We start from the raw sequence: 25,881 nt of genomic DNA, 5'->3' as shown, positions 1-25,881 counted from the left end.
GTGCAGAGACAGGAAGTGCACTATTGTTATTAAATCCATCTCTAGCACAAACTTACTTCTAGCACTATCATGGGATCATCTGGATGTTTGCTAAACTTCTCTGTCTCTCTGCTTCTTCTGGCTCTCTGGGGAGACTCTTTTGCCACACAGGAGTATGATGGTATGTAATATTTGTATTCAGCATTAATGCACACACGTGCACACACTCACGAGCACACACACATATGCATAGACTTACACTCACGAGCACACACACATATGCATAGACTTACACTCATGAGCACACACACATATGCACAGACTCACACTCACGAGCACACACACATATGCACAGACTCACACTCACGAGCACACCCACACATATGCACAGACTCACACTCACGAGCACACACACATATGCACAGACTCACACTCACAAGCACACAAATATATGCACAGACACACACTCACAAGCACACACATATATACACAGACACACACTCACGAGCACACACATAATATATGCACAGACACACTCACAAGCACACACATATATGCACAGACACACACTCACGAGCACACATATATATGCACAGACACACACTCATGAGCACACATATTTATGCACAGACACACACTCACGAGCACACACATATATGCACAGACACACACTCACGAGCACACATATATATGCACAGACACACACTCATGAGCACACATATTTATGCACAGACACACACTCACGAGCACACACATATATGCATAGACACACACTCATGAGCACACATATTTATGCACAGACACACACTCACAGGCACACACATATATGCACAGACACACACTCACAGGCACACACATATATGCACAGACACACACTCACAAGCACACACATATATGCACAGACACACACTCACAAGCACACACATATATGCACAGACATACACTCATGAGTACACATATTTATGCACAGACACACACTCACAAGCACACACATATATGCACAGGCACACACTCACAAGCACACACATATATGCACAGACACACACTCACGAGCACACACATATATGAACAGGCACACACAAGCACGCACCCTCAGACACACTCCCATATACATGCACAGACACATACACACGCACACGTATACACATACTCTCATTCACTCTCCTTATTTCTTGATACAAAACGGTAATTTTCTATTGCTGTCAATGAAAAAAAGATTTAAATCAAAATCTTTTCAATATTTTTAATTCAGCTGTGTATTGTGCTGACAAAATTCTAATGTTGTGTAATCAATTCGATGCTACAAGTTATATCAGTATAAATAAAACAACAGCAAAAAAAAACAACTTAATTTAAAGGACAGTAAAAATGCAATTTTCATGATTCAGACAGATCGTACAATTTTTAACAACTTTTCAATTTACTTATATTATCAGATTTGCGTTGTTCTTTTGGTATAATTTGTTGAAGACTAAACCTGTGTAGGTTGAAAGGAGTTTTGAAGCGTGCACGTGTCTATAGCAGTCTATGGCAGCAGTGTTTGTAATTATGTATAACATTGCTATAAATAATGTTGCAAACATTGCTGCCAGAATTTGGGTGCTCACAGCTGACATAACATGGTTTATTTATTCAATACATAATATGGGAGCAGTGGTTCATAACCTATTAAAGGGACATTCCGGTCAAAATTTAAATGTGCATAGATGAATTACTTCTTTTATTAGAAACATATTTGCAATATACATGTATTAGCAAAAATGCTTCTAGTAAAAGTTATTACTGTTTTAGTGTTAACATTTTCTCTGCATGTGAAGCATAGCTAGATATTCTCTGTGCACCAGCATTATAAATATTGTAGCTACTCAGAGTACCAGTGGGGCTTGTATCATGTCAGTAATTAACAAACTAACACCTAGATTACGAGTTTTGCCCTAAACAGGGTGCAAAACTAACGCCACAAAAGTTGCGTTCTTTCACTCTCCATAGCGCTGCCATTACGAGTTACTGAAAAGCCTCCATGTGCGTGCGATATGGTGGCATTAAGCTACATACCACACAAAATCCAAGGGGTGCTTTCTCCCATAGACATCAATGTGGAGTGTTAAAAAAAAAATAACACCTGAAGTGCGGAATGAAAAATCTCCGTAACGCAACCCCATTGATGTCTATGGGGAAAAAAAGGTTATGTTTAAACCTAACACCCTAACATAAACCCCAAGTATAAACACCCCTAATCTGCCACCCCAACATCGCTGACATTAATAAAAGTTATTAACCCCTAATCTGCCGCCCCGACATCGCCAACACCTAAATAAAGTTATTAACCCCTATTCCGCCGCTCCCCAACATAGCTGGCACTATAATAAAGTTATTAACCCCTATTCCACCGCTCCCTGACATTGCCAACACTATAATAAAGTTATTAACCCCTAAACCTCTGGCCTCCCACACCGCCGCCACTAAATAAACCTATTAACCCCTAAACCGCCGGCCCCCCACATCGCAAAACACTAAATTAAACTATTAACCCCTAAACCTAACACCCCCTTAACTTTAAATTAAAATTACAATATAACTATATTTAAATAAATAAAAACGTATCTGTGAAATAAAAATAAACCTAACATTAAACTATAAATTAACCCAACCTTACTACTCTAATACGATAAAAAAAAATGCTGCCAATTAAAAAATCTAAATTACAAATTTAAAAAAAACCTAACACTACGAGAAAAATTAAAAAAAATCTAAAATTACAAAAAATAATAAACACTAAATTACGAAAAAAATAAAAAACACTAAGCTTACAAAAAATAGTAAACGAAATTATCAAAAATAAAAACAATTACACCTGATCTAATAGCCCTATAAAAATAAAAAAAGCCCCCCCCCCCAAATAAAGCCCCCCTAGCCTACAATAACCTACCAATAGCCCTTAAAAGGGCCTTTTGTAGGGCATTGCCCTAAGTTAAACAGCTCTTTTACCCATAAAAAAATACAAAGCCCCCCCAACAGTAACCAACAGTGTTCAAATCAGCCAATAGGATTTCAGTAGCTCTCATCCTATTGGCTGTTTTGAACAGCCAATAGGATTTCAGTAGATCTCATCCTATTGGCTGATTTGAATCTGAAGAATCAAATCAGCCAATAGGAATGTAAGGTACGCCATTTTGAAACGGCTACCTTGCATTGAAGCTTCAGTGTACGGCGGGGACCGTATGAAGAGGATGCTCCACGCTGGATGTCTTCACCGCTCCGCTCCACCGGGATGAAGATAGAAGATGCCCCCGCAATGGATGAAGATGTCGCCGCCTGTATGAAGACTTCTTGCTGCCTGGATGGAGATGGATGTCCGGACTTCAGAAACCGTGAGTAGATATTCTGGGGTCAGTGTTAGGTCTTTTTTTTTATTTTGTGGGGTGTTTTTTTTCCTTCAGATTAGGGTTTGGGCAATTTGAAAAAGAGCTGAATGCCTTTTTAAGGGCAATGCCCATACAAATGCCCCGTTAGGGGCAATGGACAGCTTAGGTTTTTTTTACAGTTAGTTTTTTTTATTTTGGGGGGTTGGTTGGGTGGTGGGTTTTACTGTTGGGAGACTTTGTATTTTTTACAGGTAAAAGAGCTGTTTAACTTAGGGCAATGCCCTACAAAAGGCCCTTTTAAGGGCTATTGGTAGTTTATTGTAGGCTAGGGGGTGTTTTTATTTGGGGGGGGGGGCTTTTTTATTTTTATAGGGCTATTAGATTAGGTGTAATTTTTTTTATTTTTGATAATTTCGTTTATTATTTTTTGTGTTTATTATTTTTTGTAATTTTAGATTTTTTATTTTTTCTCGTAGTCAGGTTTTTTTAAATTTGTAATTTAGATTTTTTATTTGGTATAGTATTTTTTTTTATTAGAATAGTAAGGTTAGGTTAATTTATAGCTTAATGTTAGGTTTATTTTTATTTCACAGGTAGGTATTTATTTAAATATAGTTATACTAGTCCTAAAGCCCATGTTCACGGGCCATTTTTTTGCAGTACAGTGGTTCCACCCCTTGCTCTCTCTCTCTATGCTCCTCCTCTATTTTGCTCTCTCTGCCCCCTCTCTTTTGCAATCTCTCTCCCCCTCTCTTCTGCTCTCTCTATTGTGCTCTCTCTCTCCCCCTTCTCTTTTGCTCTCTGTCCCCTCTCTTTTGATCTCTCTCTCCCCCTTCTCTTTTGCTTTTGCTCTCCCCCTCTCTTTTGCTCTCTCTCCCTCCCTCTCTTTTGCTCTCTCTCCCCCCCCCTCTCTTTTGCTCTCTCTCCACCTCTCTTTTGCTGTCTCTCTCCCTCTTTTGCTCTCCCCCCTCTTTTGCTCTCTCTCTCCCCCCTTTCTTTTGCTCTCTCCCCCCTCTGTTTTGAGGTCTCTCTCTCCCTCTTTTGCTCTCTCTATCCCCTTATTTTGCTCTCTCTCTCGTTTCTTTTGATCTCTTCCCCCCCTCTCTTTTGTTGTTTCTCTCCCTCTCTTTTGCTCTATCTCTCCCCCTCTTTTTTGCTCTCTCTAACCCCCTCTTTCACTCTCTCTCTCCCCCCTTTTTTGCTCACTCCCCCTCTGTTTTGCTTTATCTCCCTCTCTTTTGCTCTCTCTATCTCCACTCTTTTGCTCTCTCCCCCTCTATTTTTCTCTCCCCCCTCTCTTTTGTTCTCTATATCCCCCCTCTTTTGTTTTTTCTATGACACATCTTTTGATCTCTGTCTCCCCCTCTCTTTTGCTCTATCTATCCCCCCTCTTTTGCTCTCTCTATCCCCCCCTATTTTGCTCTCTCTCTCCCCCCTTTCTTTTGCTCCCTTCCCCTCTCTTTTGCTGTCTCTCTCCCCTCTTTTGCTCTCTATATCCCCTCTCTTTTGCTCTCTCTCTCTCCCCTTTATTTTGTTTTCTTTCCCCCCTCTCTTTTGCTGTTTATCTCCCCCTCTCTTTTGCTCTATCTCTCCCCCTCTCTTTTACTCTCCCCCTCCCCCCTTTTTTTCCTCCCTCCCCTCTCTATTTTGCTGCCTCTCTCTCTCTCTCTTTTGCTCTCTCTATCCCCTCTCTTTTGCTCTTTCTATCCCCCCTCTTTTGCTCTCTTTCTCCCCCCTCTCTTTTGCTCTCTCTCTCCCCCCTCTCTTTTGTTCTCTCTATCCCCCCTCTTTTGCTCTCTCTATCCCCATCTTTTGCTCTCTCTCTCTTCCCCCTCTCTTTGGCTTTCTTTCCCCTCTCTCTTTTGCTGTTTCTCTCCCTCTCTTTTGCTGTCTCTCTCCCCAATTCTTTAGCTCTCTCTCTCCCCTTTCTTTTGCTCTCTTTCCCCCCTCTCTTTTGCTGTTTCTCTCCCTCTCTTTTGCTGTTTCTTTCCTCCTTTCTTTTGTACTCTCTATCTCTCTCTCCCCTCTCTTTTGCTCTCTCTCTCCCCCTCTCTTTCCCCCCCTCTATTTTGCTCTCTCCCCCTCTATTTTGCTCTCTCTCCCACTTTCTCTCCCTCTCCTTTGCTCTTTCCCTCCCCCCTCTTTTACTGTCTATCTCCCTCTCTTTTGCTCTCTCTATCCCCCTTTTTGCTCTCTTTTCCCCCCTCTTTTGCTCTCTCTATCCCCCCTCTTTTGCTCTCTCTATCCCCCTCTTTTGCTCTCTCTCTCTACCCCCCTCTTTTGAGCTCTTTCTCCCCCTCTCTTCTGCTCTCTCTCTCCCCCTCTCTCTATTTTGCTCTCTCTCTCCCCCTTCGCTTTTGCTCTCTCCCCCTCTCTTTTGATCTCTCTCTCCCCCCTCTCTTTTGTTTTCGCTCTCCCCCTCTCTTTTGCTCTCTCTCCCCCCCTCTCTTTTGCTCTCTCCCCCTCTCTATTGCTGTCTCTCTCCCTCTTTTGCCCTCAACCCCCTCTTTTGCTCTCTCTCTCCCCCCATTCTTTTGCTCTCTCCCCCTCTGTTTTGAGGTCTCTCTCCCCCTCTCTCTATTTTGCTCTCTCTCTCCCCCTTCGCTTTTGCTCTCTCCCCCCTCTCTTTTGTTCTCGCTCTCCCCCTCTCTTTTGCTCTCTCCCCCCCTCTCTTTTGCTCTCTCTATCCCCCCTCTTTTGCTCTCTCTCTTTTGCTCTCTCTCTACCCCCCCTCTTTTGAGCTCTCTCTCCCCCTCTCTTCTGCTCTCTCTCTCCCCCTCTCTCTATTTTGCTCTCTCTCTCCCCCTTCGCTTTTGCTCTCTCTCCCCTCTCTTTTGATCTCTCTCTCCCCCCTCTCTTTTGTTCTCGCTCTCCCCCTCTCTTTTGCTCTCTCTCCCCCCTCTCTTTTGCTCTCTCTATCCCCCTATTTTGCTCTCTCTCTCTCTTTTCTTTTGATCTCTTCCCCCCTCTCTTTTGTTGTTTCTCTCCCCACTTTTTTTTCTCTGTCTCCCTCTGTTTTGCTTTCTCTCCCTCTTTTTTGCTCTCTCTATCCCCCCTCTTTTGCTCTCTCTATCCCCCCTCTTTTGCTCCCTCCCCCTCTCTTTTGTTGTTTCTCTCCCTCTCTTTTGCTCTCTCTAACCCCCTCTTTCACTCTCTCTCTCCCCACTTTTTTTTCTCTCTCCCCCTGTTTTGCTTTCTCTCCCTCTTTTTTGCTCTCTCTATCCCCCCTCTTTTGCTCTCTCTATCCCCCCTCTTTTGCTCCCTCCCCCTCTCTTTTGCTCCCCCCCCTTTTGTTCTCTATATCCCCCCTCTTTTGTTTTCTCTATGACACATCTTTTGCTCTCTGTCTCCCCCTCTCTTTTGCTCTATCTCCCCTCTTTTGCTCTCTCTATCCCCCCTCTTTTGCTCTCTCTCTCCTCCTATTCTTTTGCTCCCTTCCCCTCTCTTTTGCTGTCTCTCTCCCCCTCTTTTGCTCTCTATATCCCCCCTCTTTTGCTCTCTCTCTCTCTCCCCCCTTTATTTTGTTCTCTTCCCCCCTCTCTTTTGCTGTTTATCTCCCCCTCTCTTTTGCTCTATCTCCCCCCCTCTATTTTACTCTCCCCACCTTTTTTTTCCTCTCTATTTTGCTGCCTCTCTGACTCTCTTTTGCTCTCTCTATCCCCCCTCTTTTGCTCTCTTTCTCCCCCTCTCGTTTGCTCTCTCTCCCCATCCTCTCTTTTGCTCTCTCCCCCCCTCTCTTTTGTTCTCTCTATCCCCCCTCTTTTGCTCTCTCTATCCCCATCTTTTGCTCTCTCTCTCACCCCTCTCTTTCTCTCTCTCTCCCCCCACTCTTTTGCTCTCTCCCCCCCTTTCTTTTGCTCTCTCCCCCTCTCTTTTTCTGTCTCTCTCTCCTCCTTTTTTGCTCTCTCTATCCCCCCTCTATTGCGCGCTCTCTCCCCTTTCTTTTGCTTTCTTTCCCCTCTCTCTTTTGCTGTTTCTCTCCCTCTCTTTTGCTGTCTCTCTCCCAATTCTTTAGCTCTCTCTCTCCCCCTTCTTTTGCTCTCTTTCCCCCCTCTCTTTTGCTGTTCTCTCCCTCTCTTTTGCTCTCTCTCTCCACACTTTCTCTCCCTCTCTTTTGCTCTTTCCCTCCCCCCCCTCTTTTACTGTCTCTCTCCCTCTCTTTTGCTCTCTCTATCCCCCTCTTTTGCTATCTTTTCCCCCTCTTTTGCTCTTTTTATCCCCCCTCTTTTGCTCTCGCTCTATCCCCCCTCTTTTGAGCTCTCTCTTTCACAGCTGGTCTGCCGCCTGGCCCCGCCCGACCCAACCCGCATCACGCCCAGCCCTGCCCCACCACACCGAGTCACGCCCAGCCCACACCGACACACCCGCATCACGTCCGGCCCCGCTCCCTGTCACGACCGATCAGCCACAGATGCGACTCAGGTCAGTCTGTTGAAGGTCAGGTGTGTTTGTCCTCACGCAGTCTCTACTGCGCATGACAGCTTTGGACAAACACACTTGGCCTTTTATATTATAGGATTGTAATTTTAATTTAAAGTTAGGCGGATGTTAGGTTTAGGGGTTAATAGTTTAATTTAGTGTTTTGCGATGTGGGGGTCCCCCGGGTTTAGGGGTTAATAGGTTTATTTAGTTGCAGAGATGTAGGAGGCCGCAGGTTTAGAGGTTAATAGGTTTATTTAGTGGCAGCGATATGGGACGCCGGAGGTTTAGGGGTTAATAGGTTTATTTAGTGGCAGCGATGTGGGAGGCCAGAGGTTTAGGGGTTTATAATTTTATTATAGTGTTGCCGATGTCGGGGAGCGGTGGATTAGGGGTTAATAACTTTATTATAGTGTCGGCGATGTCGGGGGTGGCAGACCAGGGGTTAATACATTTATTCAATAGTCGTGATGTGGGTAAGCGGCAGATTAGGGGTTAATCAATTTAATATAATGTTTGCAATGCAAGAGGGCGGCGGTTAAGGGTTAATATGTAGTTTATGGGTTTTAGTGTACATTGTAACATTTTAGTTATGAGTTTTCTAATACATTTTTGTTACACAAAACTCATAACTACTGCTCTCAGATGGCAGTATGGATCGTGTCGGTATAGGCTGTAACACAAGCATTTTAGCCGGACCGCACAATCTGCAATACTGGCGCTATAGAAATCACACACAAAAACGTCATTTTTTTGAGTGCAGGATGGACGTTGCGTTACAGGCTAAAATGCTTGCAGTATAGCAATACCGACACAACTCATAATAGTGCGTTACTGCCATTACGCTAAAATTGCTATTTTTTCAGCGTTAAAAGCAATAACGCAAAACTTGTAATCTACCTGTAAGTCATTACCACATGGTAAAATGCTGGTGCACAGAGCATGCTTAAATATACTTTTGAAACAGCTATAGCTTTTATTAGAAGCATTTTTTTTCTAATACATATATATTACAAAAATGCTTCTATTCAAAACTACAATGCATCTATGCAAATTCCAAATTTTGTCTGGGATGTCCCTTTAAAATTGTTTTTATGGCTGTATCTATGGGGCCAAATTATCAAATGTCTGTCTGACATTATCCGATCAGCGGATCATGTCTGACAGACATCGCTGAATGCGGACAGCATACGCTCTCTGCATTCAGCATTGCACAAGCAGTTCTGGTGAACTGCTGGTGCAATGCCGCCCCCTGCAGATTTGCGGCCTATCGGCCGCTAGCAAACAGTGTCAATCAACCTGATTGTATCTGATCGGGTTGATTGCTGTCCGCGGCCTCAGAGCAGGCGGACAGGTTTTTGAACAGCGGTCTTTAGACTTCTATTTTCTTCTGTTTCCGGCGAGCCTGCAGGCTAGCCAGAAACAAGGGACATCAAGCTGCGTTCGGAGCTTGATAATTCGACCCCATAATCTCTTGTTGTTTTGGTCGAATGCACAAATTAATAGGTATTATCTGCTGGAGCATGCCTAGAAGCTGTGAGCTCAGGGGAAATACAATGCCTGTGTCTAAACACTGATAAGAGGGGTGAAGCACAGTGTCCAGACAGCATAGCTATTTTAAGTATTTTTGCTTATTTTTGGAAAATTATTTTAAAATACTTCCCAACATTTCTTAAACATTTTTTTATGCAAACTATTTTACATAATTAACCCTTTTAGGATATGCACAGATCACAACCTGTTTTATGGCAAGATATTTAGCTTACAATACAGACTATTGCGCAATAAAAAACTTGTCACAAGCCATGATTTATATGGATACACCCATGAATACTGTCACAGCTCCCAGTACCAAAACTAAATTCAGTGCACTGAATATAAGGGCCTTTATAAAGTTCAAAAAGCTAATAGTGCATCAAAACTTGTCAAAGACCATACCCTGAATCTCTGAAGATGATATCCAGTGTCACTTTTCCAAAATAACGCTACCAAACACAGTAGTGTCGCCTTGTACTCACATAGTCCTCCCAGAGTGTCGTGCTTCAGTCTATTCTACCAGGAATCTTTATTATCACAACAAAATCTTCTTTACTTTCAATAAAATAAATCACAGAATCACATTTAAAGGAAAGCCGGAAGCTAAAAGAATTGAATATATTGTCTTACCAATATACCTTTTTATTTTAAATTGGTTGAAAAAAAAAAAACATTTAAAAAAATAAAACAAGAGACTGAAGAATAACTACAGCATAGTAATAAAATGTGTTATGCAAATGTATATTTAATATACAGACCTGCAAAAGGCCTTTTTATAATAGTTTTCAGCTATGCTATACTAAATTTCAATAGGATGTGGATGGTGAATGTTAAAAAGATATAATATGTATATATATATATATATCTCAATGCATCAATAAATTGTGACACACAGACAGATAGTTAAATAGATAGATCTATGTGTTTTTATGGCATAGTTACATTGGTCCTGTATCACAATGCATGTATACCCTTTCATGCTCTTTATATCCAGGTATATATTTTTGTATTTGGCTAATCTAACCTCTAATTCTGTATTTCCCTACAGATTATAATGGGGAGGAACAGCTTAATGACACAAGCCTCACTGAGAATGTCCTGTGTCCACGATCCCTGCCAGGGGATATAGTGTTTTGGAAGAACCAGACATTCCTCTCCATCTCGGAGCATTCTAGGGAGCAGCTTAGAAGTTCCATTACAGTGGTGCTCATACCCTCTCTCTACACAGTGGTTTTCCTTGTGGGTTTACCATCAAATGGCCTTGCACTTTGGGTGTTGGCAACCAAGGTCAAGAAGATGACTTCCACTGTCTTCCTGATAAACCTAGCAGTTGCTGATCTTTTGCTTATTCTCATGTTGCCCTTCAAGATCTCTTACTATTTCTTGGGCAACAACTGGATATATGGGGAGGTAATGTGCAGGGCCTTAACAAGCTGTTTTTATGGGAATATATTTTGCACTATCCTGCTCCTCATGAGCATCAGTGTGGATCGCTATGTGGCAGTGGTGCATCCTTTTTTCTCACGGACATTTCGAAGCAAGTTTTTTGCCATATTCATGTGCTCTGCTTCTTGGCTCATCTCTTTTTTATCCATCTTGCCTTTGACCACATTGCGACAGTCTTACCCCCTATCAGAGACAGATCTCATCCTGTGTCATGATGTCCTTCCTAGGCATGAGCAAGCAAGATACTTGTTTTTGTATTTTATTTGCCTTATTGCCTTAGGTTTCCTTCTGCCTTTGATTATCATAATATTTTGTTATGTTTCTGTCATTCGAGCACTGATGTCGAGCGGGGAGAAATATGCCTATGCAGTAAAGCTAACTGCCCTAGTATTGGTCATAGTAGTTTTATTATTGACACCAAGCAACATAGTGCTTCTGATCCACTACTCTGAGGGATGCCTTCATGCCTACGGTGATCTATACCTAACCTACATGCTCTGTTTGGCCATCAGTTCTTTCAACAGTTGTGTAGACCCTTTTGTATATTATTATGTTTCAGAAGAGTTCAGGGAGAGGGTGTTGGATCAATTCCGGAGGAGATCCAAGATGTCCATTTCCTCTGCCAAGACATCCAAAGAGATGCTTCCATCAAGCTGCTCCACGTCACACTCACACTCACACTCAGTATTGTGATGTTTCGCTGGCTCCAGATATGTTTCACTCTCAGATGGTATAGCAATGAACTCAACAATGCTTTATACACGGGATCATGGATTGTGATTTTTTTTTTTTTAAGGCTTCTTGTCTATGGCATTGTAAAACTAAAATGAACAACTAAAAGACTACTGACTAAGGAGAAAAACATGTACAAAGTGTCCAGAAAATTCTATAATCAATAAACTATATTGTGTAACACTATGTCTGTGTGGGGAAAAATATTTACTAAACAAATTTTTTTTTTTTAAAGTTAAATTTTTTTCTGCTTCATTGAAACATTTGACATTATTACATTCATTTAAAATTAGCTACAGCAAAAAGGAAAATGAATTATATGTAATTATAAAATAGCTATGGTTGAGAAACAATATGAAAAGCTTTACAAATAATTATTTTCTGCAGAAAATATTCGTTGTTGATGGACATGGTATTTTCTTTCATTTTGCTTCTCTCTTGTGGTTTCCCTACAAATTTCAATATTGTCCCCAATGTCGATTGGTGAAGTTCTGTGTTGGAGAGGCAACTAAAATCAAACACCAACTCTGGCATGAAACATACACCATAAGTATTCTGTGCTGTATAATAATTCTGAACTGAATATCTGCTCACTGATAATGAGCAAGCTGCGCTGTATAATGATGAGTACACTAATAATAATGCTGCTGCAATGTATAAGGTAGATATTTAATGGTGGTGCCGGCCTCTGTGAGTAAGATGACCTCTACACTCTCTCCAATGTACCTCTAAAGTTAAGCATGACCTTTACTACACTTAAAAACAAATATCACATTATCAAAGTGATGCTGAGTATATATTGATAATGAGTGCACTGCACTGGTTAATTATGTTGTGCTTCTATATAGAAATGCTAAGCATTCCTTACAGCAAAATGATGAGTAGAGTGCCCTATGATTCAGACTATATATTGTATATGTATATATATATATATATATATAATTATATGTATATATATATATATAATTATATATATATATATATATTTATATTTGTTTTGTGTGTGGATATACGAGACTCAGGTTTTAATATATGTATGTATATATGTGTTTCAGTGATGTGCAGTCACTAGAGGCAGGTGAGGCAGTGCTTCACCTCTCATATGGGCAAAAATATATATTTTTTTATTGGCTTTAAAAAAAAAAAAATATTTTTTTTTCCCCAGCATTTTTTTTTCTCACAGCTATATGTTGTGCAATGGAGAGGCACAAGCAGGTCTGCCCCCCATTACACAACATGCCACGCCACCTACTGGATGCAAGTGGTTAAGATCATTGCATGGCCCATTAACTGCTTATTTGAGGCAGTCCTATTTGGGCTGAACCAATCCAGCAAGAGGCATTAGTAAGTGGAACATAGGGTTGGGGCTGGATGTTAAATCATATAAAACAAAATAAAAATGGAAAAAAACAAGTTTCATATATTTTGTTGCTGTCCTGTGAACCTGCTAGCTTTGCTAAAGTGAAAAAGAGCGTTCTGTTCTTCCCCTCTAAGTGCAGTGGAATGTGCCACTGTCACTTCCTGAATCCTTGCAGAGCAGGAAAAGAGGCACAGAGAGCAGTGTTTCAGCCACATCTTATTAAAGTAAGATTTTACTGAAAGGGATTCTGTTAGTGAAAATGATAATTTAATTAATGTGGTTTAGTGTTTGTTTACTCTTTTACAGCAGGGTCGTTTTTGTATTTTGTTTACTCAAACTTTACACCCACTAACTTAGCAGCTTGCCTCTGTACTTCACACTAAATTATAGACTAATTTTCTGAACTCTCTGTAGCTCCCCCCCCCCCTTGTGTGTTTGTGTGTCTCTCTCTATCTATCCATCTCTCTTCTTATGTGTTGTTCTCCCCCATGGTCTCTTTCTCTCTCTCTCTGTCTCTCTTCCTCCCCCTCTGACTCTCATCCCTTATGTAATGAAAGAATCTATAAGCATAATTTGCAGCATTAAAGTAAAAAGTATGTTTTAAACATATTTTAATGGGCATGGATTTCTAGATCTCATAATCAGAGCAAGCATTGTGTTATCTGGCAAGAGTTTCTGTTACAATCCTTTTAGACTAAAATCAGATGTTTACTAAGTTGACCAGTTTTCCAAGACACCATTTAAAGGGACATGAAACCCATATGCAAATTTAAATAGCTTTCCAATTTACATCTAATATCTAATTTTCTTCATTCTTTTGATGTCCTTTGTTGAAAATCATATCTAAATATGCTCAGTAGCTGTTGATTGGTGGCTGCACATAGATACCTCATGTGATTGGCTCACCCATGTGCATTGCTATTTCTTCAACAAAGGATATCTAAAGAATGAAGGTGTATCCTGCCACTGCCTCACCAGCCTCTGACGTCACTGCACGTCACTGATGTGTTTAAAGTTCTGGTGCAATATAGTGTGTAATTAAGTTTTGCACGAGAACTTTAAACATATATATACAGTACATGTAGCAAAGCTGTAGGGAAGGGAAAAGTAACAAAGTCCGGGATTTCTACTCGCCTTTAGCAGCACTCCCGTAAATGAAAGGCTGCTTAAACTACAGGCTTAAGTGAAGGTCTAGCGGGAAGGAGCAATGTCATGAGAACCCCACATCTGCTAGATATGACTCCATAAATACTAAAGATTTCCCTTTACTCTGCAGCTGTAATGTCCCCACTTCTGCTGTTTATAACTTTGCTACACACAAGGAAAATGGAAGTCACATGCAGCTGAATCCAATTCACAGCTCATGAATAAATTAAACAGAGACTCTGTAAACCAATAGGAAGGCTCTCTCTTACAACAAGGGATGTGTTAGTTTATAAGGGTGGGCTGCCGAGTGGTGTTGAAGAGGTCCTGTTATGTAGGATTACATATAATTTGAACATTTTATTTAATTAATGCATTTCTTATTCTTCTTATTTATTTTTTTGGGGTGATTTTACTTGGTACGGCTAACCCCATGCTTAGGGTTGCCACCCGTCCCTTAAAATACAGAACACTTATAAGTTACACATGCTGCAGGGAAGAATATGAATAGTGCTGTCCAGAAACACAATACATGTTCCTCCCTGCATACCCTGCAGCATGTGTAACTCATAAGTGTTCAGGAAAACATGGCAGAGGTGGCAACCCTACCCATGCTGCCCATATTGGCCAACTGCCACTGATTCTCCCTCTCTACCCCCAGCTACAATTTAAAAAAAATTTTCAATGTCTTCAGTCATTTTTACATTTCCTTTGCTTATTTTTCACAATACGGTATGCACCTATCTTTTTTATACATATTCTTAATTTATCTTCACTTTTAATCATTTTACTCCATTTATCTTAAAGGGACAGTTGACATCTTAGAGGGTTACCTTAGATTAAGCTGCATACCGTATCAGGGCTGCATCTAAGCACTCTGCTGAATAGCATTGACAGTCTGTTGAATCTAATAAGTGAGTCTTTTGTTACTAGTGAACCTATTATGCAGCCCTGATCATGATGTCATCAGTGGGCGGAGCTTGGCAGCCATTTCAAAGTGACCAGAAACAATATTAATTTTAAAATATTTTTTTACTGTTCCTGCTGCTTGATATAGAAAGGGGTGCCGGAGGCTATTTGCAGCATAATCTAAAGTAAGACTTTAAGATGACTAAGGTTTAGACTGTCCCTTTTATAGATCTATTTGTTTATCTTAGGGTTGTCTAAATTCTTTAATTGAATGAGTTATAATTTATTCTATTAATCAGGAGACAAAAGTAAACTTCTATATTTAAAAAAAAGAGTAAATCTTTAGCAAAATATATGCCACAGACCTACAAATATAAACAGATCCAGAAATAGGAACATATTAGAAAAGAGGCCTGTTGGAGAGAACTGTGTGTGTTACTAATAGGAATACATTTACAGTAAAGGTCCAGAAAAATAGCAGTGGGGGCGGAATTACGACCCCCAGGCCTTTGTTTGGAAAAGTCGCTCTTTTAATTCCTATTGTATGTCAAGTGACACTACTAGTTCAGCATGCTGGTGTTGCCAATAGGCCTAGCTGTAATGCATCTCAGAGTTAAAGGGACACGAAACCCCAATTTTTTTTATTCATGATTCAGATAGAGAATACCATTTTAAACAACTTTCCAATTTACTTCTATCATTTAATTTGCTTCTTTCTCTCGTTATCCTTTGCTGAAAGGTTTATCTAGGCAAGCTCAGGTGCAGCAGAGAACCTAGGTTCTAGATTTTGATTGGTGGCTGCATATATATATATATATATATATATATAGATATAGATAGATAAAGCAGAGAAAGCGCACTCTCACTTAAAAGGCATCTACCAGGGTGCAGGCACGGTTTGATACAGAATAGAGGAAACTTGCACTCACTGGATTTTTAGAAAAGGTGCTTTATTTAGCACAAAAAAGTGACGTTTTGGGGATCAATCACCCCTTCATCAGACCGGTCTGACCGGGATGAAGGGGTGATTGATCCCCGAAACGTCACTTTTTTGTGCTAAATAAAGCACCTTTTTTAAAAATCCAGTGAGTGCAAGTTTCATCTATTCTATATATATAGATATATATATTAATTGTGATTGGCTCACCCATGTGTTCAGTTAGAAACCATTAGTGCATTGCTGCTTCTTCAATAAATTAGACCAAGATAATGAAACCAATTAGATAATAGAAGTAAATTAGAAAGTTGTTTAAAATTGTATTCTCTATCTTAATCGTGAAAGAAAAAAAATTGGGTTTCATGTCCCTTTAAAAGCAGAAGAGGTACTGGATAAGGGTGTTGTCAATATGTTTTTGTTACTAGTCCAGCTACTGCCATCACTTTACATGCATGCTGGGAAACAATTTTTTATATATCAATGTACAAATGCCAGGGCAGCAAGCACACTTTATAAAATATAAGAATAAGTCAATTATAGCAAAGTTTATATAAAAACACATAAGGAAACAACTAATGAACAACTTCAAGCAACTAAGTCACATCACATTTCCCTATAATATACACACAAAAAAACAGTCTCAGTCTATAAACACTTTATTTAGTTTAACAATGATGGATGTGTAAGAATTGTTGTTTATCAGATACAAAAATCCCATCCATTTATTACAAATTTCTATTGTAAGCTTTTAAAATTTAGACAAAAGAAAACATAAATTTGCTAATATTTGTCATTGACCCTTTCTCTGCAAAAAGACATATGGGTCTGTGATAGAGATGGCTAAAAATGAGATAAATAACGCTATTGTGTCTCATCCGCCTTCATTCCCACCCCATGTGTGTACAGTTTTCCCAATGTGTTAAGACAAACCCCCTTTCAGTCACAATAACAGAAAAATGAAATAAAATGTTTAACACTTTGCCTATATACATGTTTTTGATTGGACAGTAGGATATATATATATATATATATATATATATATATTATATATGTGGCAGATTGACTTTATACATTAAATTATTGGTAGAGAAGAGGGTGATGTAGAATACAGAGTAATTGCAGATTACGACAGCTGCAGAGACGAAAGGCAAGTAGAGGAAGTTATAATGGAAATGACAAAAGAGTGTGTGTTAACTGCAAAAGAGACAGGGATTAATGTCAGCAAATTACACTGTGGGTTCTATTTGTTAAAGGGCATTCAATAATAAATATATTTCATGTACCCCCCTCTAATCATGGGTGCTCCCATTTTGGAACGTAAGTTGCACTGCAGGTATATGAAGAATTGCTGCACATGTGCAAACATATCAGCACTGGAAAGTAGTGAAAGGTAGATTTCAAAATGGTGGCACCCATGACTAGATGGATGCAGGGAATAACTATGCTTATAAAAAGGTATTTAGTGTTCAATGCCCCTTTAAGACTTAAATGGCCTGTGAATTTAAACATTTAAATTCTCGCCATTAACTATGATTTATGAAGGGCCAAACCCAGTGAGTAGTTCCTGCAAGAAGAGCTGAGTTATCCCTGTATATTCCATAGTTAAAGGGACACTAAACGCAAACATTTTCTATCATGAGTCAGGTAGAGAATACAATTTTAAAGGGACAGTAAACCTTAAAAATAATGTTATATAATTCTGCAACAGTGCAGAATTATATAACATTATATTAGCCAAACATTTATAAAACATAATTTCCCAAATTAATTTAAAAAAAAAAAAAGAGAGCAGAGAGTGGGTCTGTGAAACAGTGTTTTTTTTTTTTTTTTTTAATTAATAGGGGAAATTATGTTTTATACATGTTTGGCTAATATGTGCAGACTTATATAACATTATTTTTAAAGTTTACTGACACTTTAAATAGCATTCCAATTGACTTCTATTATCTAATTTGCTTCATTATTTAGATATCCTTTGTTGAAGAAATAGCAATGCACATCTTTGTGCATCTACCAATCAGCAGCTACGGAGCATATCTAGATATGCTTTTCAGCAAAGAATATCAAGATAATGAAGCTAATTAGATAATAGAAGTACATTAGAAAGTTGTTTAAAATCACATGCTCTTTCTAAATCATGAAAGAAAAAATGTGGGTTTCATGTCCCTTTAATGCTGTGTACAATTCACCTAAAATAGGAGAATTGCAGCTGAATTGTATGCAGGATTAACTATACATTGTGCAGGGCTAAGATTTCAAATCGCCTACACTTCACCTGCAATATATTTCTTTGTGAATAGAGCCCTGTGTATTTACATTGCTTTATTTGTTATCCATATAATGGTATCTAGGCTATAACACTCAGTTCTCTTAAAATTAATGGTATTAAAAGTTACTCTTGGTTCAAGATTTCCAAATATCTCTGCTTGGCTGCAGGCCACCTAAGTAAAAAGTGACTAAACCAGATCAATCAAACCTTTGTAAATGGTAAATTATTAAATACAATCCATATTTAGTCACTTGTAAGACATTTTATTTCTATGGGAAAACAAACTCATTTATGACAGGTTTAGCATTTAAAAACCTATAATAGAATTAAGTGCTGCATTATTCCTGATGCATAGAAAGGCAGAAAGTGAGCCTCAGCTGAATATTGCAGGCTTAAATGGACAGCAAACACTTTGAGATTTTTTTTTTAAATGTCTAATTATTTCTAGTAAAACAACTTTGCATTATACTTTAATTATATATTTTGCCCAGTTTTCCTGTAATTTTTGTCTAAAAATTAAGTTTTCCAATTCTGGTAATTAGAAGGACACATGTAACCCTGCTACATATATGTCCCTAAGTGGTTTCAGCAGAGATTTGTAGATAAGGAACTGAACCTCAATTGAGATTTTACTAACATGATGACAGTGTCTTGCCTTACCTACTACAGTAACAAGTCCAGACTGGCTCCTGGGTAAACAAGGTTTTAATGCATTCAAAACATTTTCAAAAAGTCTCACACTATATTAATTTTTTGCTAGACTGTAGAAAAGTCTTGTAATTACAATGTCTTTATTGTCTAATATAAGTATTTCAGCAACTATTCCCTCACACAAATAGATGGTTGGTTTAAGGGATTAGTAGTCATACTATATTTTACAATACTTTGTGTGCTTTCTTATCAACTTTGTTTTTAGCTATACACAATCAAGCCATTGCTTCCTTTGATGGAACTTAACAAGATGGCATCAACACAATAAGGTGATGCATTTTTACTGCTCTAAGATATATACTAAAAATCAATTTGTGTCATGTAAATCAAGTATGGCTGACTGGCAGCCCATGGGCTACATGCAGCCATTTGAGCTAGTTTTTGTGGCCCCCTGGGAAAAAGCAAATCTAAGAATGTGTGCCATAGTTTTGTGACCCCAAGAAAAAACAGAGTTAAAAATGTGTGTTTTGGGGAATTCTGGTGATGTACAAACAAGATGTGCACAACTCAAAAGATCCATATGGAGGGGAGACCAGTAAATAGAGGATACCCTGCAACATTACCTAAACAAGACCCTGTGCCACTGGACTTTTTTAGGAAATATATTATTATTTGTGTGTAGCAATACATTCAAATGCAGCCCTTAAGGGTTCAAAAATATTTAGCCAAGGCCCTTAAAGATTCCAAAATACTGATCTGAGGCCCCCATATGTTAGGAAGTTGGCCTTCATGGATGACGTGGCAGAAATGAGTAAGATTTATATAAAAACGAAATGTTTTCTTCACTAATATTTGCAAATATGGGTTATTCATTTAAAAATGGTAGATAAGGTTCTATGATAAATTCATGTGTTTTTCTAAACACACACATATATATATATATATATATATATATATATATATATATATATATATATATATATATATACATACAGGTGGCCCTCGGTTTACAACGGTTCAATTTACACCGTTTCAGAATAACAACCTTTTTTTCCAGTCATGTGACTGCTATTGAAAAGCATTGAGAAGCAGTGCATTTATTAAAATAGCCAGTAGGTGGAGCTGTCCGCTTATGTTGCAGCAAAGCCAAGCAAGCTGAAATTAATCAGTTTAACCAGACCTGAGCTATCAAGCAGATTTCAAAGGAACAAGATCTTCCTGTCTATAAATCAGTCCAGATTGGAATGCATAGAAAGAACTGTTTGCAGAAAAATGCAAGTGAAGTCTGTGTTGTGTGATTATTTTATTAGGTTTATAATGCTGTTTAGCATTTAAAGTCTTCATTTCAAAGCTTTAAAAATAATGTATTAGGTGTTACTTATGACAATTTTGAGAGGGGCCTGGAACCTATCTCCCTCACTTCCCATTGACTTACATTATAAACTGGGTTTCGATTTAAAACCATTCCTTCTGGAACCTAACTCCGGCGTAAACGGAGGGCTACCTGTATATATATATATATATATATATATATACATATGCACATATATATATATATATATATATATATTGCGAGTTGCCAGTGTCATTTTTAAATGGATTGTTTATATATAAATTTAGAATTGTTTTCACACTTTATTTTAACAGATTTATGAAAAAGCATGCATTTTAACTGTACAGAAACTGGAAATAATATCTTTACACCTTAGAAATATTATTTTAATCCTGATATTAGCTCATATAGATAAAATAAAAATGTAACAATATTTAGCCATCAGAAATGCTATTTTTTTATATTAGAACCAATGTTTTGTTTTGATTTTCAGTCAGTCTGACTTAAGTCCCCAGCATAGAATGTTGAGCAGGAGGGACGAACACACAACTTCTTAAGGATGTGTCAGCAGATTAAATATCTTCTGTTGCCCATAAACCAGTTTCTTAAGGTTCTATTTAAGAGAAAAGGTGAAATCTTCCAGTTGTTGCAGAGTACTATCTCTCTCTTTAACATGAATTATTTTTCACTCCAGTTCAACACTTAAAAGTTTGTAAAATAATAAAACAGAAGGTCAAACCAAACTGGAATCATCCAAAAGTTATTTTTTTTCCATTCCATCTGTGTCTCTTGTGCTATACATCAGTCTATTTGATTGTTTAACAAAACGATTTTTATTGTGTTTTAGTCACATTTTTTCTTATAAGATACCCATGTTTTCAGAAGCCACTTCACTTTCTGCCAAAAAAAAAATGAAAACAGAAGTTAAAGGGACATACAACAAGTTGGGGTAGAGACAAAATATAATAATATGTACTTTAATTACTTTACCTGCAAATTTATACTGCAGAGCCTCGCCATTAACCCTTTCTTTTTAGTTTCTGAATTGTAAAGCTCTAACTCCCCTACACATTTCCTTCTATGGCTGTATCTATAATATATATTGTTGTTTTAGCAGAATGCAAAAGTGCATAGGGATTATCTGCTGGAGCATGCCTAGAAGCTGTGAACTCAGTTGAAATACAATGCCTGTGTCTAAACACTGATAAGGGGGGGGGGTGGAGTTGGCTGCTCCAGGCAGTTTAGCTATGTAATTCATTTTGCTTATTTTGGAAAATTATTTTAAAATACTTGTCAGTCATTTTTAAACAATTATTTTATGCAAACTATTTTAATTAATTAGCCCTTTAAGGATATGCACAGATCTCAACCTGTTTTATGTCCATTTAAAGAAGGTTGCTTCCTTAAATACTATACTGTAAATGTTTGAGACTAAAACAAAATACATTCTTAAATAAATCTGTTATTAATATTATAAGGGCCGATGACGAAAAACTCACTGGCATGGAGAAAAATCATGCAAATTCTTTAAGTTTTTTTAGACCTTTTATGTAGGTGTCACTAATTTATATTCAGAAAGAATCCTGCACAAAAAGGTTAAAGGGACAGTCTAGTCAAAATTAAACTTTCATGATTAAAATAGGATATGCAATTTTAAACAACTTTCCAATTTACCTTTATCATCTAATTTGCTTTGTTCTTTGGTATTCTTTGTTGAAAGCTAAACTAAGGTAGGCTCATATGCAAATTTCTAAGCCCTGGAAGGCCGCCTCTTATTTTAGACCATTTTGACAGTTGTTTACAGCTAGTGCCATATAGATAACATTGTGCTCACTCCCGTGCAGCTACCTAGGAGTCAGCACTGATTGGCTAAAGTACAAGTATGTCAAAAGAACAAACCATTGATGTTTAATAGAGGAACAAAGAAGATAGGAGCAAATCTCCAAACTTCAAGATCAGCGAAAGAAACTTTCAAATTAATTGTACATGGGGGCAGAGATGGAAAGACTGATGTTGTTCAGGCCTTTTGATAATAAACATGCCTTTTTCTATGTGCTATTAAAGTGACAATCCATTTGTTAAAGGGACAGTCTACTTGAAAATGTTTATTGTTTAAAAAGATAGATAATCCCTTTATTACCCATTCCTCAGTTTTGCATAACCAACACAGTTATATTAATATACTTTTTACCTCTGTGATCACCTTGTATCTAAGCCTCTGCAGACTGCCCCCTTATTTTAGTTCTTTTGACAGACTTGCATTTTAGCCAATCAGTGCTGACTCCTAGGTAACTCCACGTGCATGAGCACAGTTATCTATATGGCAAACATGAACTAGCACTGCATAACTGTGAGATACTGTCAAAATGCACTATGATAAGAGATGGCCTTCAACGGCTTAGAAATCAGTTCATGAGCCTACCTAGGTTTAGCTTTCGACAAAGAATACCTAGAGAACTAAGCACATTTGATGACAAAGGTAAATTGGAAAGTTGTTTAAAATTGCATGTCCTATCTGAATCATGAAAGTTTAATTTTGGCAAGACTGTCCTTTTATGTGCTAGATAGATAGAATATGAGAGAAAAGTATTGTTACGAAAATGAAAGGGCTGTAATAGGAAAACTCTTAATATATAAAGTAGAAGTCAAAAAAGATTATTTGGCAGAGTATTTACCATTCTGTAGTTCCCAGTGTATGTGTTTGTCCTGCATCTTCTGCAGAGTTTGTAGCTTTTACAAGCTCTGTCACTACCTCAAAGCCATCTTCATTGTCTGTAGCGTACGGATCAGTGTCATATTCATATGAATAGTAAGATACCTCAGACTGGGGTGCAGGGGTCTCCTCTTCTACAAAATACACAAACACCATTGGAAGATTGCACTACGTGTACACTATGCACTATCACTGGTAATTCACTAACTACTTCCTGTTTTCTCTACCTACACTATATAACAAATAGGGTTCCCAGCTATCCTCCACAAAAATACTAGACAACCAGCGAGTGATCAAGAGAATGAGGTGAATGGGGTCATTAACTGTATTGCCTATCAGATAAAACATAGGGCTTATAGCATTGTTAGCCATATGCCTTATCAGACCCCATTGGTAAAGAGTCCAGTATGGCAAACTTAATAACCATTGTTATTTCTATGTATCCTTATAACTGTCCCTGTAACCCTGTTTATTCTTTATAAGTTATTCTATTGCTTTTTATAACATTATAGTCATCTCCTATTATTGTTCCATTCACAGAACTCTTTCTATAATATCTCCTATATAGATCTCACTATAATTCATTCTTTTGTTTAATATATATTTTGCAATACCCTGTTTTATTTTTGATACCTCATATCATATAACTATTTAATATATAACATATCTTTTTTATTATAATTCTTATATCTTTATGTAATATGTCCTAGCTACCATTCTTGTCCTTAAAAGAAAAATAAAAAGAAAAATAATTCCCTTTTCTGCATACAATTCCTCAGATTTAACTATAAACCTCCATCATATTCTTTATCCATTTCCTTTCCTCCGTTTCCATTCCTAATAGTTTACATAATTTTTAATCCCTTAACTACATAGCTTTAAAAATGGACAGCACAGCAATTAAGATTGAGTAGGTTTTGCTGACACTAGTTCTCATGGATCTTTTTGCTGATTTATGGTCTGCTTTAAGGGAATGATGCAAACTGAGAATCTTACCTATCCCAAAGCAGATAGGTAATTAACAGTCACTGCTAATTTTATGCATCTGTTGACAAATATTTATACATATTTAGGTATAAGCTCTCTGGGTTTTTTAATTTCCTTCCTCATTTATTCAAGGCACAAATTTAACAGCTCAGTAAAAAAGAACTGCACATTATGTATGAGATTGATGTGTATTTTATTTTTAATTTCAGGATTACAGGAATAAAGTTTACCCATTTTCCCAAGTGGCGCCTTTTCTTCTTTAACATCATGGATTCCCACTTCCTCTTCAGATGCATCTTCATCTGCACAAAAAATGTTTAGAGGGAGTTATAATATTTGCTGACAATGAAAGGATTAGGATATAATTCTGTCACCGTTTTCACATTAAGGCCTCTTTGGCAAAATATAAATCACTGGTACAATTTGTTCTGTTTGTGTTATTCCAAAAGCTGTGTAACAATACCTACAATACATAATGAATCCTGTAATACAAATTCTACCCTGTATTCATCCCCGGTTTGCTTAATCAGACATGTGGGGTATTAACATTATCACTGTATTAGTTAATAAGTGTAAGGCCTCACAAATCAGTTTTATAAACTTTTTAAAACCTGGTATAAACTCACAGAGGCCTATTTATTAATGTGCGAGCGGACATGATCCGATATTGCGGATCACGTCCGATTGCACCAGCAGTTCTTGTGAACTGTTGGTGCAATGCCGCTCCCTGCAGAGTCGCAGCCAATCGGCCGCTAGCAGGGGTGTCAATCAGTGTTAATTTCGTCAAACTAAAACTAGACTATAATGAGTATAAAACTAAAGAAATTCTGATGACTAAAATACGACTAAAACTAAATGACATTTTAGTCAAAAGACTATGGGGCCTATTTAACAAGCTCTGTATGGAGCTTGTGGGCCCGTGTTTCTGGCGAGTCTTCAGACTCGCCAGAAACACCAGAAACGCCAGAAACCAGAAACTCCAGAAACACCAGTTATGAAGCAGCGGTCTGACCGCTGCTCCATAACCTGTCCGCCTGCTCTGAGCAGGCGGACAGACATCGCCGGAAATCAACCCGATTGAGTACGATCGGGTTTAATGACACCTCCCTGCTGGCGGCTCTTGTGAGCTGCTGGTGCAATGTTAAATGCGGAGAGTGTATTGCTCTCCGCATTTAGCGAGGTCTTGCGGACCTGATTCGCAGTGTCGGATCAGGTCCGCAAAACCTTTAATAAATAGGGGCCTATGACTAAAACTAAATCAAAATTTGCTGGCAAAAACATTTTATGCAAGGTGTTATAATCAATCTATATCTAATAACTGATCTTTTGTAAAATTTACAAAACTTAATTTTATTAAATTTTAAGATAGACATGTTATATACCACAACAGTTACATCTGTTAAATCTGTATTGCATGTTCAAACCTTAATACCATAAATAAAACAGGTTAATAAACCTTTACTCCAGGAGTATATAATGAGTTTGGAAGTTCTAGAGCAGTGCTAATATCGTTGCCAAAATTTTTTGAATCTGTGAACAATCAATTGATTCTTCCTATAGAAATAAATATAACCCACGATTATGGGTTTAAGTTATGCTGTGCCTGTGCTAGCTGCAGAAACTTTTTGTTGTGTTGAGTTACTTGATTCTTGTTTTAATTATTAACAGAGAACTGTTAGAGTTTTTATATTGGGTAATTTGTTCAATACAGCCAATACAGTTTACAGTTTTGTTTTTTATATTTTAAAGTTGCACTTCTGTTTGTTTATGAAACTTTATTTTATTTAATTGTAAGTTTAATAAAGATGTTATCTATCACAACGGCTAAATCTGTGTCTGTATTGCAGGTTTAAACCTTAATACAATAAATAATAACAGGTGTTATGTTTACTCCTGGAGTATATAATCAGTTTGCAAATGATAGAGAAATGCTTAAATAATGCATTACACTTTAACTAAACCCCTTAGATTTTAGTCGACTAAAAGCTACTGGAGATTCAGTCGACTAAAACTAGACTAAAACTAAAACAATTCAGATGACTAAAATACGACTAAAACTAAAATGGCATTTTAGTCAAAAGACTAACACTAACACTAAATCG

The 25,881-nt window shown here is 37.9% G+C and overlaps 2 protein-coding genes across 2 annotated transcripts in view; one reads left to right on the top strand and one right to left on the bottom strand.

Annotated features, from left to right (window-relative positions):
* The first annotated feature begins 45 nt into the window (after nt 1-45).
* On the top strand, nt 46-11,663 carry F2RL3 (F2R like thrombin or trypsin receptor 3). The gene is made up of 2 exons (XM_053700684.1): nt 46-160; nt 10,348-11,663. The coding sequence occupies exons 1-2, from the start codon at nt 70-72 to the stop codon at nt 11,436-11,438; spliced, it is 1,182 nt and encodes a 393-aa protein (XP_053556659.1). The 5' UTR covers nt 46-69; the 3' UTR covers nt 11,439-11,663.
* A 4,803-nt stretch (nt 11,664-16,466) lies between these two features.
* CPAMD8 (C3 and PZP like alpha-2-macroglobulin domain containing 8) overlaps nt 16,467-25,881 on the bottom strand; it is a 276,510-nt gene continuing 267,095 nt past the window's right edge. Inside the window, exons 41-43 of the mRNA XM_053702891.1 lie at nt 24,010-24,081; nt 22,755-22,926; nt 16,467-20,976 (exon numbers count right to left, since the gene is read on the bottom strand). Of these exons, the coding sequence (XP_053558866.1) occupies nt 20,976; nt 22,755-22,926; nt 24,010-24,081 (245 nt within the window). The 3' untranslated portion in view covers nt 16,467-20,975. The remainder of the gene's footprint in view (nt 20,977-22,754; nt 22,927-24,009; nt 24,082-25,881) is intronic.

Source organism: Bombina bombina, chromosome 2 (genome assembly GCF_027579735.1).
Source record: "Bombina bombina isolate aBomBom1 chromosome 2, aBomBom1.pri, whole genome shotgun sequence".
In the NCBI taxonomy this organism is placed as follows: domain Eukaryota; kingdom Metazoa; phylum Chordata; class Amphibia; order Anura; family Bombinatoridae; genus Bombina; species Bombina bombina.
This window is presented reverse-complemented; position numbering and strand designations above follow the sequence as displayed.